Source organism: Azolla caroliniana, unplaced genomic scaffold (assembly GCF_043228905.1).
Source record: "Azolla caroliniana isolate FFs.n. ecotype wild unplaced genomic scaffold, voAzoCaro1.0.p SCAF_5, whole genome shotgun sequence".
Taxonomy (NCBI): domain Eukaryota; kingdom Viridiplantae; phylum Streptophyta; class Polypodiopsida; order Salviniales; family Salviniaceae; genus Azolla; species Azolla caroliniana.
The window spans coordinates 4,701,744-4,720,107 of NW_028230440.1; the positions used below are offsets into that span (position 1 = coordinate 4,701,744).

An 18,364-nucleotide genomic window follows, 5' to 3' on the forward strand; every position below is an offset into this window, starting at 1 on the left:
TGTCCCCTTTCCCCCACGAGAGGAAAATGTCCTCTCCTGCCCAATGAAAGTGTCCACCCCAAACAAAAAAAAACACACGCTTTCTCTATTTCCCTACATGAAATGTATGGTATATTAACACCCATCCATCTTAGTGGCTCTTACCTCTCTCTATTGATACCAACCAACTCAAAAGTGCCTCCTTTCTATCATCAATTCCATTCTATTTATATCCCATCTATTTCTTCAGCTTGTTATATCTTCTTCTTCTTCTTCTTCTTCAGTTGGGCGTTATAGTTCATATTCATATCCATCATGGCTTCTCCTCCTCCTCGTGGTAGTGCTAGGGCCAATACAATTCTAATGCTATTCTTCTTCGTTTGTGCTTCACTTTCTTGGGTTTCTCCTGCATGGTCTGCAGGTAATTACATTATGTGTGTATATATGTCATGCATATGTATAATGTTATGTATTCTATGTACAAACATTTCTTTATTTAACCAAGTTCTCAGAACATTTAAAGTTATCCAAGGTTACATGCTGAATTGATCATATGTACATATTACATCTTCTAATCATGTTGACGATTCTCTCCTCTTCCTGATAGCACTCATTGAAATTTCAATCCATAATTATATTGTGAAAGTACTGTACAATCCATAATAATTTTCATATAGATCAACAATAAAAAGAGATCTTATTATCATTCTTAAGAAATCAAATACGGCATGCTATAAAGGAGAGTTAACCATTTTCATGCAGTGCTTATTCAAAAACTTTTAATTATGAAGTAGGGTGCAATATTCAACTAATTGGATGTATGTATAGGTGTGGTAGGATTTAATTAGAATCATGTGTAAGGATGGATAGATTGACAGATAAATATTTAAGATAGGCCCTAAGGATATAGTTGAGAAATGTGAGGAAAACATATTTGAATGTCATTGTGGATGCACACTAGAGTGTCTATGTCCTAAATTTCATTTTACAACATGATAGGTATCTATAAGATAGGCACTAAGGGCATAGTTGAGAAATGTGAGGAAAACATATTTGAATGTCATTGTGGATGCACACTAGAGTGTCTATGTCCTAAATTTCATTTTGCAACATGATAGGTACTTCTTCGGACGAACCAGAATACAGTTATGAGGCTGGGCCTACTGGCCCCGAAAACTGGGGGAATCTTAAGATACCAGAGTGGTTGGCTTGTGGGAATGGCGAATCACAATCTCCCATTCATATATACAAAAAGGAACAGGACATTGTGAAGGCCAATCTAACACTTGTATTTAATTACACATCTGGCCAAGCCAACGTTCACTTGGGCAATTATGATGTTGGAGTAAGAAATCTATCTCTCTCTCTAAATAATGGATTTCATTACCAAGGAAAAACACTACCATGACTAACTTACAACAAAGTATAGAACTCTAGGGATCTAAATACTACTACTATTACCTTGTGAGATGTGTTAGGGTTACTTTTACAATTGATTCATATAGCTTCCAATGAAAACTAATTGATTCATATAGCTTCTAGTGAAGACTAATAATTAATTGAGGTGATGGTTGTCCTTAGAAGTGTCATAGTTGTTTGATTTTGGTATCTAGAGTGCCACTTACATATTTTTTGATGATTTAACTCCAATGTTCAAATAAGGGCTACAACACATTTACGTTATAGCTTCTTGTTAACTCGTTGTTAACACATTGTTTTTATGCATACCCTTGACTATAAAGTTGACACTCGAATAGAGTAGATATCCCAAGTTTGGCCATGCATATAGCTTATTGTTTATGACGTTTAATGAATTACATGTTTTTGGTGATTGTAGATTCAATGGACAGGGGATGGAGGGGGTGTATATTGGGAAGGTGAAGAATACAAATTACTCCAATTTCATACTCATACTCCAAGTGAACACACTCTTAAGAAGGAAAGGTAAGATCAATACCAATCATGTAGCTTTACGAAAACTTGACTTCAAATTTTCTAAGTTTATGGTCAATGTGACAAAAACGAGTGTAGGTTTCCATTGGAAGTACATTTAGTACATCAAGGTCCTAATGGAAAGTTGCTTGTTGTTGGTCTATTATTCAAATACGGCAAAGAAAACTCCCTCCTTGACGAGGTAAAGTTTATTACATCACAATCTTGTCGTTTATAATGGAATTCAAGTAAAAAAAAGAAGCAACTATATTTTCATTTTATATTATAAAGACATTGTCTAAATAAGCACTTTTATGGATATTGTAGATTGTTCACGTGCTTCCTGACATGATCAACACTGGAACGCAAGATCATCAGCTTGAAAATTTCTCGGTTAAAGATGTCAAATTTGGAGACAAGTATTACCACTACACAGGATCGTTAACGACTCCTCCTTGTACCGAAGGAGTCATATGGATTATAATGAAGAAGGTATGGTTCAATGGTTTGTTCTATCATCATAGGAACTTTCTTTAGTATCAAAGGTACATGATGTGATATGTTTGTTGGTTGTTGTTACAGAAACAAAGTGCGTCCAAAGAACAAATCGATGTGATAAAAAATGCACAAGAGGTATTCTTTTTATTTTGTTGTCAGTTATTTACCCACATATTTAGTCTTAGTGTATAGCAACTCATTTCCTCCCCCCCCTCTATTTGACAGGGTGACAATTCAAGACCTTTACAAGCACTAAATGGACGGATTATTTACGAACATAACTAGTGCCATAAAAATGCACTAGTTCATAGTGTAGTCAATGAGATCAACACATACACACATTAGTATGGAAACGTGTGTGCATGCCCGATGATGCATAGAGAATAACAAAACCATAAATAAAGAAATCTTACATCAACATAATGTACATATTATGGTTTTGGCTTAGAGGCTTTGCCTAACATGCATCAGAATCTCATTATACTTTACACTTCCAAAAGTATTGTGTAACATCATTGTGAATGTACACATTATCCATAAATAATTCCAAATAAACATAAGGTTGTACCAAGATGGAGAAAGTTTCTACTTTAAGGTTGTAACATCATTGTGAAGCTATGAAGTATTCGTAAACAATTCCAAATCCAATTTTAAAACTTAGAATAAACGAAAGGTTGTACCAAGATGGAGAAACATATATATATGGCAAAAAGCTTAATGTCATGGAATGGATATAGAAAATCGTATAATGCCATATAATATGTGCATTTGAATGGAGAAGTGAAGATAGCCACAATGACCATGAGTAGATAATTGATGACAAGTTCAAGGGGCATACTATTCAAAGATAAACACTATCCACCAAAGGAGAAAGTTCATCGTTATGGTGGGATTGTGTACATGAAGTGGGCTAGGCTTTCCTCTACATAGTTTGTAAGGTGAAATGTGGTTTGCATGTACGAGTATCCACCAAAGGAGAAAGTTCATCGTTATGGTGGGATTGTGTACATGAAGTGGGCTAGGCTTTCCTCTACATAGTTTGTAAGGTGAAATGTGGTTTGCATGTACGAGTATACCATAATTATGCATGTGGCGTGTGGTATGTGCATAGGGTCACTATATAACTAGTAAAATTCTTGAGCATCAATGGTCACTATATAATTTGACAAGTACTATGTGAGAATGTGACGAGAACTATATAATTTGTCACATAATGTCATATTTGACCTCATGAGTATTATGGTGGCAAGCATGAGATTTGATCGAGGGAGGTACAAGGATCAATAAAGGTCATATCATGAATACAAAACTGACTAGCAATCATAAGAGTGGTGGTAAAGCAATGGCCTAAGAACCAGATTACACATACTGATGTGGACAAATATGTTGCAAATAAAAATGCAAAACGAATTTGAAGTGTATATACACCACCTCCAAAGATGGCAAAATGAGAGTGACAAGAAGAGAGGGGTACAAATCTTGAGACAAGTTGAAGTTCGTTACTAATGCTTCCACTTTGACAATATAGACATAATTAACTAAGTTATTATGAATGCTTCCATCATAGAATAGATTAAGCACGGATAAAAAATCAATACATAAATTGAGGCCTACAAAGTTCGCAAAACAAACTCACATTATCTAGAAAAGTTCGTCTTAACCATACAAAAGAAGTTAGACACAACAAAAGCCTGTCATTTCCTCGCACTAAACCATACAACACTTGGATTTAGGGTTTTAGGGAATAACTCTTTTGACATAGAGAAGAGAGACATTAGATTTGTTTTTGGCAGGTTCAAGATTTGTTGTGAATTGTAGACTTTAGCTAAAGATACTAACCGAAATCATAGTGATTGGAAATGTTTGGGTCTACCAATGTGGAGGGCTCTCCACATTGGATAAAAATCAACAAGAAGCTGCACTAAGTTGAGCCACATAAGCATCATTGTAATAGATGGTCTCTTTATCCTCAACACTTAGGGAGCCACCAAAGATGATCAGCTTGGGCTCTTCTTGGCTAAGAGTTGATGTCATTGATGTAGCTCCACGCAAGGGTGGCCAAAAACCATTTAAGCTCTTTGGAGATGTCCACTCCAAAGTTTGAAGATCCATGAGCTCCAAACCCGAGAACATTTCGCCATTCGCACCCATCCCACCATAGCACACGGCAACTTTGGATCCTAGTAATGGTAACATTACATGGAATGATCGAGCTGGAGGAGCTTTTGAGATTTCCTTCTTCCATTCCAAGCTTTTTATATCTAAAGTGAATAGATCGTTCGTTCGCCCAACATGATCCCTCCCCCCAAAAACAAACATTTTAACTCTCACATCACCACTTTCATTCTCTTTAATGTTGGCTATAAACGAAGCATGTGCTGCCCTAGGAGTTGGCTTTACACCTGTTGTTTCAAGCTCTTTCCATTCCATGTCAATCACATCGAGCGCATGCAAATCATTGAACCATGTGAATGACATGCTTGGCCCATCTTCTTCTTCGTCTTCTTCTCCTCCATCTAGGATTTCGTCGTCATCTGCACCATCTTCACTAATTGCATCATCACCTTCATCAGCATTACCATTACCATTCTCATCGTTTCCATCACCATTAACATTAACATTAACATCTTCATCATTGTCTTGATTCATTTCCTCAATTTCTTGATTCATATCTCCATTCTCTTCAGCATTGGATGGCCCAAATCCACCAAAAACATAGAGTGTTCTCCCTACCAAGCATGCGGTGTGCTTATCCCGAGCGCTTGGGACCTGTCCTTTCATTTGAGGATGGGACCAGATCCACTCCTTAGTGTCTAACACATACACATCATCCATATATCTGCAGTCATTGAAGAGGAAGCCTTGATTTGCATAAATGCTAAATAAGATGAAGAAATCTACTCTTCATTAATTTATATGACTTCACAGAATTCTACATATTCAACCAATACAACAAAAAAAAACACAATATCCATCTGCCTACATTCAAAACGCAGTCATGTAATGAAATGGACTGTTTTTAGAAACAAAGGAAAAAATCACGCAAAACATATACTTCATCCACAAACTCACCATAACGGATTCAAATTACATGCTGAATTCCCTACAAAACACTTATTACAAAATGAATAACTATATGTATGTGTATATATATATATATATATATATATATATTCATAGGTTCACTTACATGCTATTGTTAACGAATAACCATGATGCAGAGAACAGATTACTTCAATGAGAGAAATTTCTAACCCGTCTGTCATGGAGGATCCACCAAAGACCAATACACGTCCATCATCCAGTAATGTTGCGGTTTGCCCAGTTCTGGGACTTGGCTTTTCTCCTTTGCTTTCAATATAAGACCACTTTCCTTCCTTTAAATCAAGGAGGTACTGCATATATAGTAGTAGCAATCCACAAACAATTTTAGGTATAATTTCATATACAAAGAGAAACATCTGAAATAAGTAGCATTGAACGTATGTGAAAGGGAGATGTACATTATGCATAAGGCCAACATACCATGCGATTCAAATCAAGTGCAAGGGAAAGAACTGGCATTAGAAAGAAACAGAAAATACATTCATGTCATTGAACTCATGAGGCGAAGGGGCAATACATGCCATACCATTAGAAGTAGACATAATGCATGATGCCATTCGGTGCATGAAAATGTGAGATTAGAAGACTGTGAAAATGGCATACTGCTGCAGCATACGATCATGCCATGGATACCAAGTGAAACAGAAAACGTGGCATCAATGCAATCGTGCATACCATGTCATAGAAAGGCATACAAGACACGATGCCTTGAGAGAATGCAGAAAGGCAAGCGTACCATGTCTCAGTGAAAGGACGAAAGTGCCATGTGAGATTGGAACAGAGAGAGCATACCATGTCATTGAACTGCTGAGGGCCTGAGGCGGGAGATATCGATCCACCGCCGAGCAAAAGGATGCGATGAGCATCGAGCGAGATCATGATATGAGCTTCTCTAGGGGAAGGGGGCAGGCCCATGAGAGCCAGAGCTTTGACGGTAACCTCAAGTCCCATCTCTGCGCTTATGGAATCCCCTTGGTTCGAGCACCCTCGCCTTCTCCTCTCGCTCGCTACTACCCTAAATCACACTTTCTCTCTTGGCTCTCTGTCCCTTCTTCTGGTATCTTTCTCTGTGGTTGATCGGATCAGAGTGCAGAGCTCTTCTGTTATTCATATACAGCGCAACCCTAAAAACCTTCGGGCTTCAGGTCTTCACGGAGAAGAGAAGGGAAGGGGAGAAAAGGCGCCAAGAGATGTGGCCTGGATTTAGAATCTCCCGTTTCCCGCCAAAAAAACTGGCGGCAGTCATGGGGCCACCCCGCCAATTGGTATACAGTATGTGGTGGGGGATCGTCAGAGAAACAGTAAATACATTGAGCCCGTTAATCTAGGGCTTGGACTGCCCTGAGCTCGTCTCGAGAATCCTAGTCGATCAGAGCCGCCCAATAGTCTATACATCCAAGGAAAAAGAAAATTCGATCAAATTGTAACAAAACAGAATAATAAAGAAGAGAGAGAGAGAGAGAGAGAGAGAGAGAGAGAGAGAGAGAGAGAAAATGCAGGTTTTGGGGTTTAGGGTTTAGGGTTTTTGAATTCTCTAAATCTATTCTCTGCGTGCTTCTCTCTCTCTCTCTCTCTCTCTCTCTCTCTCTGCGTGCTTCCTCTGCGTGCTTCACAACCTCAAGTTCCGGAACAGCGAGCCGATTGTGGAGTTCCTGAACGGGGAATGCAAATTTCTGAAGTCCACGCGGAAGGGTAAAATCACTTTTATCTCACACTTCCATCAAAAGCAATATCTAAATTATATCCTCTTTTATCTAGATATGTATGATGATGCAAGTAGATTAAATCTGTGCCATGTTTGAGCAATCTCCTCATCATCCAAGTAGGTTATATCTACATAATATCGTCTTTTATCTTGATATGTATGATGATGCAAGTAGACTAAATCTGTGCCATGTTTGAGCAATCTCCTCATCATCCAAGTAGGTTATATCTACATAATATCCTCTTTTATCTTGATATGTATGATGATGCAAGTAGATTAAATCTGTGCCATGTTTGAGCAATCGCCTCATCATCCAAGTAGGTTATATCCACTTTTATCTAGATATGTATGATGATGTTTTACCCTTTTAACTTGATATAATTAATGGTGTTATCTCTTTGCAATGTATGATGATGTTACCCTTTGCAATGTTATTCTTTTCCTTTTGGCCTATATTATATAAGGCTCTGTCATGTTTAGCTCTTAATCAGCTTATCTCTATTTTGATCAAAACTGTCTCTGTCTGTTTATGCTTCTCCCCCTTCCTCCCTCTATTCTCTATTTCCGTGGATTAAATCTGTGCCGACATGAGATTTTATTTGTTTCATTGTCAAAAAGAGGAAAAAAATCGTTAAATTGTCTGAGCACTGGAAACAGGATATTGTGTTGATGTTTTTCCCCCCTCCTCTGTAATTGTAGGATTAATTCAACCAAGGTGTTTACAATTGAACAGCACATGCCAGAGTCACAAAAGGAGCTACATTTGATTGATGATGCATTAGAAATGCGATCTCTAGGGAATTTCGCTGGTGTAAATGCCGACTTTGATGGGGATAAGGATGAGTCTATATTTACAGCTATTTCAATTCTTAAAGAAACTTTGAGTGCATTTGAAGAAGCTCTAGATTCTATTTCTAGGACAAATATTTCTATTTGTAAGGAACTAATGCAAGAATTATGTCGTCAATTGAGGTCTGTCATCCCCCCTCCGACGATAGGTGTACCTCAAAAAGGGAGTATAAGAAATTTGCAACAAAGTGTAACTTTAAATCAGTTTGGTATCAAAAGATCCACCGCATGCTCTGTAATGAATGTGGAAGATATCGGGGTAGCTCCTGTCAATAAGGATGCAGGAATACTTGGAGGGGGCATGCAAGGATCTAGTAAGAGGGTTGGTCTACCGAGACTTACCAAGCTGAAATGCATGCATTGTTACTGTAGGGTGCTGATATTGGGTAAAAACCAAACATCACATTGCAGTCATTGTGATAGTATGTTGCCCTTACATCACAATCTTTGTGATATCTCGACTGCAATGAAAACTTTGAAGGGCCAAACTATATTGATTGATGATGGGGTAGAGTGCATAACGAGTGCTACAATAGTTGATATTCATTACCCAGATGGTGCGGGAGAACGATGGTTCACAATAATAAATAATGCAGGAGTATCACTCACTAATATTTATGCTTCAAAAGTTAGAATTCTTGCTACATAGACATTACCAAATCCAGTTTTGCGAGGTTAGATTCTCATTCATATATCCATATTTTTACGCATTTTTACTCACTCATAGATTCATATTTGTACACTAATGAATGATAACTCTTTTGGAGCCTTTTGTAGGGTTCATGGACATGAGACGAGGATGGTGCCTTTTTGCATCTAGCATGATCCAGAATTTTCTCGTTTGCAATGAGTATCTGAGGGATGGCATATATTTCTTTGATTTTTATCTAAGCTATGTACGTTGGGCAGATTGTATCTTCAGTTTTTAAGTTCTGTAAATACTCATATACTCGAACATTATATCTTTTTTGGAATATATGAAACTTGTGGAATATGGTGTATTTACCTTTCTAGTCTTCGAGGATATTGCTCAAACATGGCACAGATGTAATCTACTTGCATTGTCATACATATCTAGATAAAATAGGATATAATCTACTTGCATGATGAGGATATTGCTCAAACATGGAACAAATTGCTTTTGATGAAAGTGTGAGATAAGTATTTTTACCCTGCTGCATGCGCATGAGAAACTCATATCCTCCCATCCAAAAGACACATTGACATCCTCACCTCCTGCTTATCATTCTGGAAGTGTTCCTCGATATTTCTTTGAAGGAACGGTAATGTTTCTTGGTATTGCCTCTCAGGGTTGGGAGTTATGAGTCAACTGAACATGACGCTAATGTTTCTCCAAAACGAGTGTGATTTTTAGAAGTTTCCTTGAGGAAGTAAAGTACACATTTTGTGGGCATTGTCTTAGAAGATGTTAGGGAATTGCCTCACATTTTGTGGGTATTTTGAAGAGAATGGATGTGAATGCGTCAAAGTTAGAAGTTGCAATTTGATTGTTTCGTTGCGAATTGGGATTTGTGTGAATGAGAGGATAGTCAATGAGTCTATTTATGCCCATGTTTCACATTGAAATTTGTTTAGTTTGGGCAACATTGTGAACTTGTTATGCATTTCAAGGTTCTTGAAAGGGAATAGACATCAAAGAGATGTAAGGCAAATTTTGTTCCCTACTTGAGAACTTAGGGTTCCAATCATTCAAATCAAATGCACATTCTTATTCCGGTCTATAATGATCACTAGTCCAATCATATTAGTGTTTCATAATAAAATTTACTATGAATCTCGAGTGTATCGGCAATTGTAAAGTTGCATTACATTTCAAGAAACCCACAGGGAGGTGGATATTGCGGAGTTAAATGCAAATTTTGGTTGCTTTTCAATAATTAGGATAGGATAAATGAACATATTTGAAAGAGCATTCACTTGTTAACTCCCATACCTCATTCTTGTTAGATTAGTTGTGCATGTGTTTCACATTGAAATTTGGTTGGATTAAGCAAGTATTTTGAAGTTACCTAACATTTTAACGCATGAGATAAATGCCTTACCTTGTAAGGTTCTCTCATTGGGTAAATGCATGGAGTTTGGAGGTATTGAAGTTGTGTCATATTTGAAGGTCAAGAGAGGGGAATGGGCATCAATACTTATTACTTTTTTGGCATTCGGATTGCATTTGAAGAGAGTTCTTGGAGGAACCATTTTATTGTCTCAAACCTCTTTTCTCTACCAATGGCTTTTTAATATCCTATTACATCATCGTTGGATGTATTCATACCTTTCTTTTAATCTTAATAGTTCTTAGTGCTTGGGTTAGAATTGCACATTCCTGCTTAATTTATGAGCATCCCTTACATGGGGCCTATTTCCTATTTCCTAATGTGAATGCCAACATGTGAGCTTGCCCAATTGGAGAGCCAAGGAGCTTCCACTTTGTAACCTATGTAACCACACACCCCTTCACATCATGTATATGATTGATGGCTTCATATCCTCATTGCCGCTTATTGTTCTAATAATGTACACATAATTTCGGTTTATCTAAATGTCTACATTCTACATCACTTTGCTTGATGTATTGTAGGGTCAACACTTATCATATGTGGGAGTACGTTATTGGCCATTGAAATTTGAGGGAGAATGTATTCACATATCGTGTTTCTTTGTGTTTTTTACTTGTTCAAATGTGCTAACTTTAGTGTTCTCCTTACCTAGAATGTGCATGTAAACAAGTACCTTGAGAAATATGAGTAATATGAACCCAAACAAAATAACATGTTGTACCCATTGAAGTGGTGGATCATCATCTTTAGCTATAAAATGTTGTCAATGGAACTTGTAAAAGAGCAAGATTTAAGATATGTGACCAAGTCTACTTGCCCCACTAACATGTGAACATCACTTGAATGCATTAACTTCAATTCATGTCACAATTTCATCATAAATGAAGAGAATGAGTAAAATTATATAAAGAAAGCCTAGAGGGATTAGGAAGAAATCTCTTTATCATTACTTGAAACAAAGGAAATTTCATAAGTCCCTCCCACATTTCTACATAGAGGCGAAAGTGGGAGGAAATGAAGAAATGAAAAACAAAACAAAACAAAATGGAAACATAACAAAGACAAATGTTAGCAAATAGCCCATTATTAAAGAATTATTGTGTTTGAAGAGATAATGAAATAATAGTAGATTCCAATTCAAACCTATGGTATAGATTGTCTTTCTAACAATACAAAATACTATTCTATTGCCATGTATGTAAATCATGGCATTTGGAAATGCGCAGACAAGTTTTTCTATCCCTTTTATATTCTCCTATTATAACATTGGCAATTTCGTCTGGTTTACATATTTTTGTGGCTCTTATTAATATGCAATCAGTGGCTAAGGAAGCCATGGAGATATTGGTTATTTGAACCTAAACAAGACAATATTACATACTAATGACACCATAATGAATTTCTTGAAGATAAATATTCATTGGTGGTGCATGCATTGTTACATAATACAATACCCTATAGGCTATCTATGTGATGGTGATATCAAGTGTTGGATGCGCGATGAAACCAATCAAGTCTTCCATTTTATTCCAAATTGTGTTTTTGGCAAAAAATAAATTCCAAACAACATATTCTTCCATTAGTTTTAAAAAGGCATACCAGCTACAAAATACAAAATAGATGGAAAGGAAGCGACAATTCTTCCCAAGACCGATTTGTGTAAGACAATGGTTAGCCATGGATCCTTCGTTTGATAGAATTGATTGAGCACTTCCTCAAATTTCCCATTCTCACCATATCCTGCAATCAATGCATTCCAAGAGACATGTTCTTGGACGGAAAGCCTGTTAAATACTACATGTGCCTCATCAAGTGACCCACATTTAGCATACATATGTACTAATGTATTGCCAATGAAGTACTCTCTTTCAACATCTTTTTGTACAATGTCCTTCCAAATTTCATTGCCAGCTAATGTAGCTCTAATGCTACCACATGCTTTCAGGTAGCAAACAAGTTCCATGTTTTTGAAAATAATTGGCGTGTAGCCTTCGGCATTGTTGTTAGACACATACACATTCTAGTTAGGATGTGTTATTTTTCTTTGGAATTGGAGGTGGATGTCATGTTCAAATTTCCTACATGTGTAGTAGCGAAAGTCGTTTAGGTTATTATATTGCATCTTTAGGAATATTCAAGGATACTAGTGGATATTTAACATTAATTGACGCGACATGGAAAAACAGACTAAATTATAAAGCGAATATTGTATTCATATTATAAACAAGAGACAAGATAATCCTTCAAAAAGAAGAGAAACAAAAAATCCATAAAAACATTCGAATACATGCATAATACGATGAAATAAAAAAATCCTAATTTACTAAGAGAATTGATTTCACCACTACATGCCATGCTTGTTCGCCCTCCCTTTCAACAAACCTAAACAAAAAGCCTATGTTATAAGGGTATGTAAATGATAATAGACAATTTGTTCATAAGGATTGAAAATGAAGAAATGGAGTTCTCATTTTTCAATAATTAGGTTACCACCATCCTATTGTCGAGCATTGTGACAGAAAGGGGGTGTTGGGATATTTGCGATTGAGGACATGTTTCAAAATTATTGACTTGAATCATTAAAATTCTAAATGGCGTAGACTTAATGAAGTAGAGGCTATGATATCTTCCATTTCTAATACCCCATTTGTTCACTTGAAGGGAAAGGCTAGACATAGGCATCTTAAAGCTACTTTGAGAGAGAGACAAAGAGATAAATGACCGTGAACAAGGTGAGTAGGTAAATATAAATGACAAGAGCAAGTATAACATAGGACTATAAGAGAGAAGAAGAGTTACTAATGCAGAAAAATTCGGAAGTGTAGAATATTATCCATGTCCGCAAAGATAACAACGCAAGCAATAAGTAGAAAGGAAAGCTGTTTTAAGATTCTGACTTTACTTTTTGGTTTGAATTATATCATTGTTAAAACTAGTTTGCTTTTTTATGTCTTCAATAACAAGGTGGCCAAATATGCTTTTTGCTAAAGCTGATATTGATAAACAAAGAAAAATGTGCACCTCTAACAAAGTAAGGCAATACATGTGAAGAAATCTATGATCAACAAGCATATAGAAATGAAATGAACTAAAATCCCCTGAACACAAAGCTTGCACATTAACTCTAATTATGTAGCACATACAGGTTCAGATACTACCTACACACTATTTTATTTGACACAAGATTATGTCACAAACAACTTTAACATCAAACCAAATGGTACAAGAACATCACTCTCTGAAAACAATATTGACCCTCACACATGTAACACTTGTTCAAACAAGCAGCAAGGCCACTTAACTAAATTAAGCTGAAATTTATGTAAGGCTGTGTACATGATCAATCCCCAAAAGGCTCAAATAATGTTATACGATTAATTATTATAATTTATTGTTATACATACAATGAAGGTCAAGAATTAGATACTGAATATATGAAATGGTTTAACTAACCTTTCCAAAAGGCATAAAGGGCATAAAGATATGTACATTTCCATGACCAATTAATTAATCAATTTATGTGTGTGTGTATATAATATAGTACAATGAGGTAAATGATTATGTTATAAAACCCCTTCAAATCCACACAAAAGGGTACCTATACACACCCATGACTTAAGTGTGTCAAAAAAAATGAAACCAGAAAAAGAGGAGACCAGACTATCTGGTGGCCAAGAGCCAGAATGCCAGTAAAAATGAAGGGGCGCCCATGGTCCAGCTCAGGAAAGCCATGGCTGCAGCTGCCTCATATTTCCCACAGTAATTACCTCTGCATTGATCCAAATCATTATCGATGAGCACTGTTATCCCCGCCGTTGCGCATGCACCCGCAAAAGTTATTGTTGATATGATCTAGTCACAAAAACAATATATGTATACCTTGCCTAAATAATAAATAAATAACAAATAATGCCACAAAAGTTTCTTTTACCCCATCACCCATTACAAAAATGCTGACCAAACACGAATTATGTAGACATCTCTTCACTAACAAGGCATAGATATCAATAGCTGCAGCCATCAAGCTCCAAATAGATTGCAATGCACTCACGGCAATAAGGTAGCTGCAAATCACATTTGCTTTTATTTTTGAACATTGACAAAAACATGCCAAACATCAAATTTCACTACTTGCACTAGTTTACTAGATGACATTGTAAAATATTTGGATTTGAACACATAACCTTCTCCACTCAATTGAAGAACTTTACCATCTAAGCTCTCTCTCTCTCTCTCTCTCTCTCTCTCTCTCTCTCTCTCTCTCTCTCATAAACTAGTTGATGAGATCACGGAATTTATTGCTCGTAAGGGAGGCAAGGGAGTAGCTATTGGGGATACGCAAGTTAGCCTCTTACTTTACATAGACGACATTGTCTTGTTCTCAGAGTCAGAACACGACCTACAAAAGCATCTTAATGCCCTAGATGACTTTTGTACACAACAAGGACTGGTAATGAATCTATCGAAAACTAAAGTCCTTATCTTTCATTCATTGTCCATAGTTAGGAGTAAATGTCACCTAACCCTCTCTCATAAACTAGTTGAGGTAGTTGGATCATATGTATACTTGGGAGTCACTTTTAGTGCTCGCTCAAGTAAATTCTCGATGACCCAGGCAGCCAAAGATAGGCTAATGAGAGGGTATGGATCCCTCTCACTCTTAGAGAGAATGCCACCAGGCATACTTTCAAGAGCCACGAACCAAGGGATGGCTCTTCGACTCATTAGTGACCCCTTCCCTCATGTATGCATCAGTATTATGGGCTCCGGATCTACCATCTTTCATGTGGACGCAATTAGAGAGACCTTTGGTGACGATGTTATCACGTCAACTCCGAAGCAAATCGGTAGTACCACATCACATTATAAGAGCAGAGTTCAATCTACCCCTGATGTTAGTAGAATCACTCTAAGTTAGGTTTTATTACACGACCAAGATATCTAGATACATTCTTATCAAATGCACTAAGGGCATAGATATTAATAACCTACCCCCCCTTAAGTACAACCATGGGACTGATCAAACTCTCTCTCATGAAGAAATATGGCAAATTTACACTTGATATAAATGGATCACCCCACGAGAGCCACTCCCATCTAAAATGTTGTACTATAAGGAACATTTCTTGCACTTCTCTAAGTTAGGTTTTATTACACGACCAAGATATCTAGATACATTCTTATCAAATGCACTAAGGGTGGCCATTGGACAACTTAGGATATCATCTCACCAACTTGAGATTGAGAATGATCGAGCTAATAGAGTCCCTAAAGAGGAAAGGCTATGTAGGTTATGCCACATAGAGATAGAGGATGAGCATCACTTCACATGCAAGTGCCCAACTTATGCCGAGATATGGGCAGAATACCAAGACATATTAGGACCCTCTCCTACCCTCTCCAAACTATTAGATACCCCGAGTGTAAAGAGACTAGGTAGGTATATTTTAGAGCTAAAACAACATAGGGAGAATAAATTACAAAGTGTTAACCATAACCCTTTTACTATTCATCAACATGTAACTAGTGTAAATTTTTAGGAACAAGGGGAGACGATGTATGTAGATACACTTATGCCGCTCAGCCTCTCTCTTGAGGAAGTAGAAATGCAAAGAACAACTAAACACACTCGGATGTTGGGCTCTAAAACAAGTCGGCATGGAATAGAAAAGATAAGGGAACGTGAGCTACGTCGACTAGAAGCTATGGTTGGGGTACCTTTTACATTGACATCACAGGCCACATCCACATCGCAACCCTTTGACCTCCTACTTCTCTTCGAGAGACTTGGATGGAAATGAAATTAGGCCTAGTATAACATTTTCATTGTAGAACATGATTTTTATATAGAACATGTTTATTATTTTACTAGAACTATTTAGCTTAAACTCTATTTTGTCTTATTTTTATTTATTTTTTACTCTCGATGAATGGGTAAATATCCCATTTTTTGTTGTAAACCATTTGTCTCATGGCCAATTTTGGCCTTAGAAGACGTTAATATATCTTTCTTTCTCTCTCTCTCTCTCTCTCTCTCTCACACACACACACACAATGCACACTTTCAATTACAACATTTTATCACCAAAATTCATGAGCCTTAAGCATCACTACTCAATTGCACACATATTCTGTGACAATCTTACATTTTTGGACCCATAGGGTATAGTTGATGTCCAAGGACCATAAATCCCTCTCTCATCAGCTACACATATTTTGTGCCAAACAAGTTAGTGAGTATGAATATCATACTCTATTACAGCACTCAACCTTTGCCCAGCTTTGATCTTGCTTTACCACATTGTAGTTCTGACCTATCCCTACATGCATTTCTCCCTCGGTCACAAGAAGCACTCCCAATTAGAATGTTCATTAGTAAAATTGTTCAACAGGCATAGTCACTAACAAAACCCATACAAGCTACATGAACATGGTTTGCTTTGGATCCATAAGTCATACTTGACCTCTGAGGACTATATAAATAGATATAAGTCTATAACCATCCTCGCAAGCTTAAGAGTTTTATACTATATTGTTAATTAAATTGTCTTTGGTGCAGATATCCCCCAGTTGAATGCAAGGAGTCAATACTATTCATGGATCGATATTCTTCAATACAAATGCACAATACAAATCTGTTGAGAAATATCTTCGATGGATTTCTCTTATCCAGATTTCCAAAACAAAGAGAAGCAACAAGTTACTTCTTAATGCATTCAAACAAATTTGTTTGCATCCCATACTAATTTTTGTCTTATGTGGAAAAATTAAGAAGAATCGCATTGTTTCATATCTACACGCTGCTTAAATTGTTGAGTTGTTTTAACATGTACACTCTCCGAGAGAGAGAGAGTTCTATCGTCCAAGAGAATGGAAAATAAAACATCTCTTAAACAACGAAGATTTTCCCCATATGAACAGATTACAAATTTGCAACTGATTTTGTGACCTGAATATGTCATTGGAAGGGGGGAATACATGGGAAATGTTTTTAGAAAATTGTTGAAAAACATTAACTTCGATTATAAATTATGGATATATATATATATATATAATAAAAGTGCACATACATACTAACAAACATAAATATAAATGTGGCTATACATACACACAAATAGTAAAAGACGTGAACTATATACATTTACATACGTACATATACATAGCACACATGCAGCACGTAGAAATACACACACACACACATATATATATACTGACTTATACAGATACACCCATCCACCGCATCCACATACACATATATAGCCAGTGGCATATGGAAACACTTTAAGGAAAGGAAAAACACAAGGCAGTGCAAAAGAGAAGACTAACCTGAAAGCAGTGACTTGTCCAAAGTCAGGGGTGGAGATCATGATACTGAAAGCAAGAACAGCAAATCCTAACTGTCCAAGACGAAGGGAGAGACCCCCCAGGGTTCCAGGCATACCCTGATAATCCTTCATCCTTACCCTTGCAGGGGGTTGTAACAGCGCAGGGGGAGCTGCCACGGGATGAACAGCTGTGTGGCTTACTTCCATGGTGAGAAAACCCTGAATGAAAAGAAAGACACAATTTCCTTCACCTTTCTGTAATACATTAATACAGCTTTAGGTCGTTTGCAAATGCGCACGCGCGCACGCAAAAACCCTAAATAGTTGATTCAGAACACAGTTTCTGTGCGAGTGCGTGCGGGTATGTATGTACGTCGATCGACTAAAATCCGAGGTTTTTAGGTTTCTGTTGGATATGGCGATTTTGTGCAGACAGACAGACAGACAGACAGAGAAGCAGCGCTCTGTTTTGTTTTTCCCTCTGCTTTTCGTCGTAAGAGGAAAATCTCTGAGCGAAGATTAGAAGAAGAAATGCTCCTTGTGTTTGAAGAATTACGAAAATAGCCTCCGCTTTCCCTTCTTTTTGTTTTTTGTTCCATATGTATTGAAAAAAAAAACCATTTTGCTTGTTGGCCAATTCTATATAGAAGTATTCATATGTTACATAGAACCCACCCCAAACATCTAAGTTAGTTTTTATTGCTTTTTCTTCTTCTTCTTCTTGACTAGTTTCTACTACCGACCCTATTGCCAAGATTCCATTTCCTTGGAATCCCTGATATATATTGATACTTTCATTTTTTGCCGAATGATGGTCTATATACAATGGTCTACATACTTGTAGCAGATTTTGGGAAACAAGGCCTCCTTTTTGGCGAAATGATGTTGCAACCTCA

At 36.9% G+C, this 18,364-nt stretch overlaps 4 protein-coding genes across 7 annotated transcripts; 2 read left to right on the forward strand and 2 right to left on the reverse strand.

Annotated features, from left to right (window-relative positions):
• Window positions 1-279: 279 nt before the first annotated feature.
• Window positions 280-2,980, forward strand: LOC147863802 (alpha carbonic anhydrase 2-like). Of its 2 annotated transcripts, none has more exons than XM_087320455.1 (7): window positions 280-400; window positions 1,119-1,324; window positions 1,817-1,923; window positions 2,011-2,113; window positions 2,239-2,403; window positions 2,494-2,544; window positions 2,635-2,980. In XM_087320455.1, the coding sequence occupies exons 1-7, from the start codon at window positions 295-297 to the stop codon at window positions 2,692-2,694; spliced, it is 798 nt and encodes a 265-aa protein (XP_087176581.1). In that variant the 5' UTR covers window positions 280-294; the 3' UTR covers window positions 2,695-2,980. The 2 variants fall into 2 exon arrangements, with proteins under 2 accessions (XP_087176581.1, XP_087176580.1); XM_087320454.1 differs by having other exon boundaries at window positions 284-400; window positions 1,098-1,324.
• Window positions 2,981-3,980: 1,000 nt separating this feature from the next.
• Window positions 3,981-6,592, reverse strand: LOC147863803 (uncharacterized). 2 transcript variants are annotated; one of them, XR_015529877.1, is made up of 4 exons: window positions 6,307-6,592; window positions 5,665-5,804; window positions 4,090-5,248; window positions 3,981-4,050 (listed from the first exon to the last, which is right to left on the reverse strand). XR_015529877.1 is itself a non-coding variant. In XM_087320574.1 (3 exons), the coding sequence occupies exons 1-3, from the start codon at window positions 6,463-6,465 to the stop codon at window positions 4,315-4,317; spliced, it is 1,233 nt and encodes a 410-aa protein (XP_087176700.1). In that variant the 5' UTR covers window positions 6,466-6,592; the 3' UTR covers window positions 3,981-4,314. The 2 variants fall into 2 exon arrangements, 1 of the variants encoding a protein (XP_087176700.1); XM_087320574.1 differs by having other exon boundaries at window positions 3,981-5,248.
• Window positions 6,593-7,109: 517 nt separating this feature from the next.
• Window positions 7,110-8,968, forward strand: LOC147863804 (uncharacterized). Of its 2 annotated transcripts, XM_087319990.1 has the most exons (3): window positions 7,110-7,206; window positions 7,919-8,742; window positions 8,846-8,968. In XM_087319990.1, the coding sequence occupies exons 1-2, from the start codon at window positions 7,178-7,180 to the stop codon at window positions 8,715-8,717; spliced, it is 828 nt and encodes a 275-aa protein (XP_087176116.1). In that variant the 5' UTR covers window positions 7,110-7,177; the 3' UTR covers window positions 8,718-8,742; window positions 8,846-8,968. The 2 variants fall into 2 exon arrangements, with proteins under 2 accessions (XP_087176116.1, XP_087176115.1); XM_087319989.1 differs by lacking the exon at window positions 8,846-8,968 and having other exon boundaries at window positions 7,919-8,760.
• Window positions 8,969-13,627: 4,659 nt separating this feature from the next.
• LOC147863805 (CASP-like protein 5A1) lies at window positions 13,628-17,836 on the reverse strand. Its single transcript, XM_087320531.1, has 3 exons — window positions 17,470-17,836; window positions 14,075-14,207; window positions 13,628-13,995 (listed from the first exon to the last, which is right to left on the reverse strand). Exons 1-3 carry the CDS (start codon window positions 17,673-17,675, stop codon window positions 13,804-13,806), a joined length of 531 nt encoding a protein of 176 aa, XP_087176657.1. The 5' UTR covers window positions 17,676-17,836; the 3' UTR covers window positions 13,628-13,803.
• Between the last annotated feature and the right edge of the window lie 528 nt (window positions 17,837-18,364).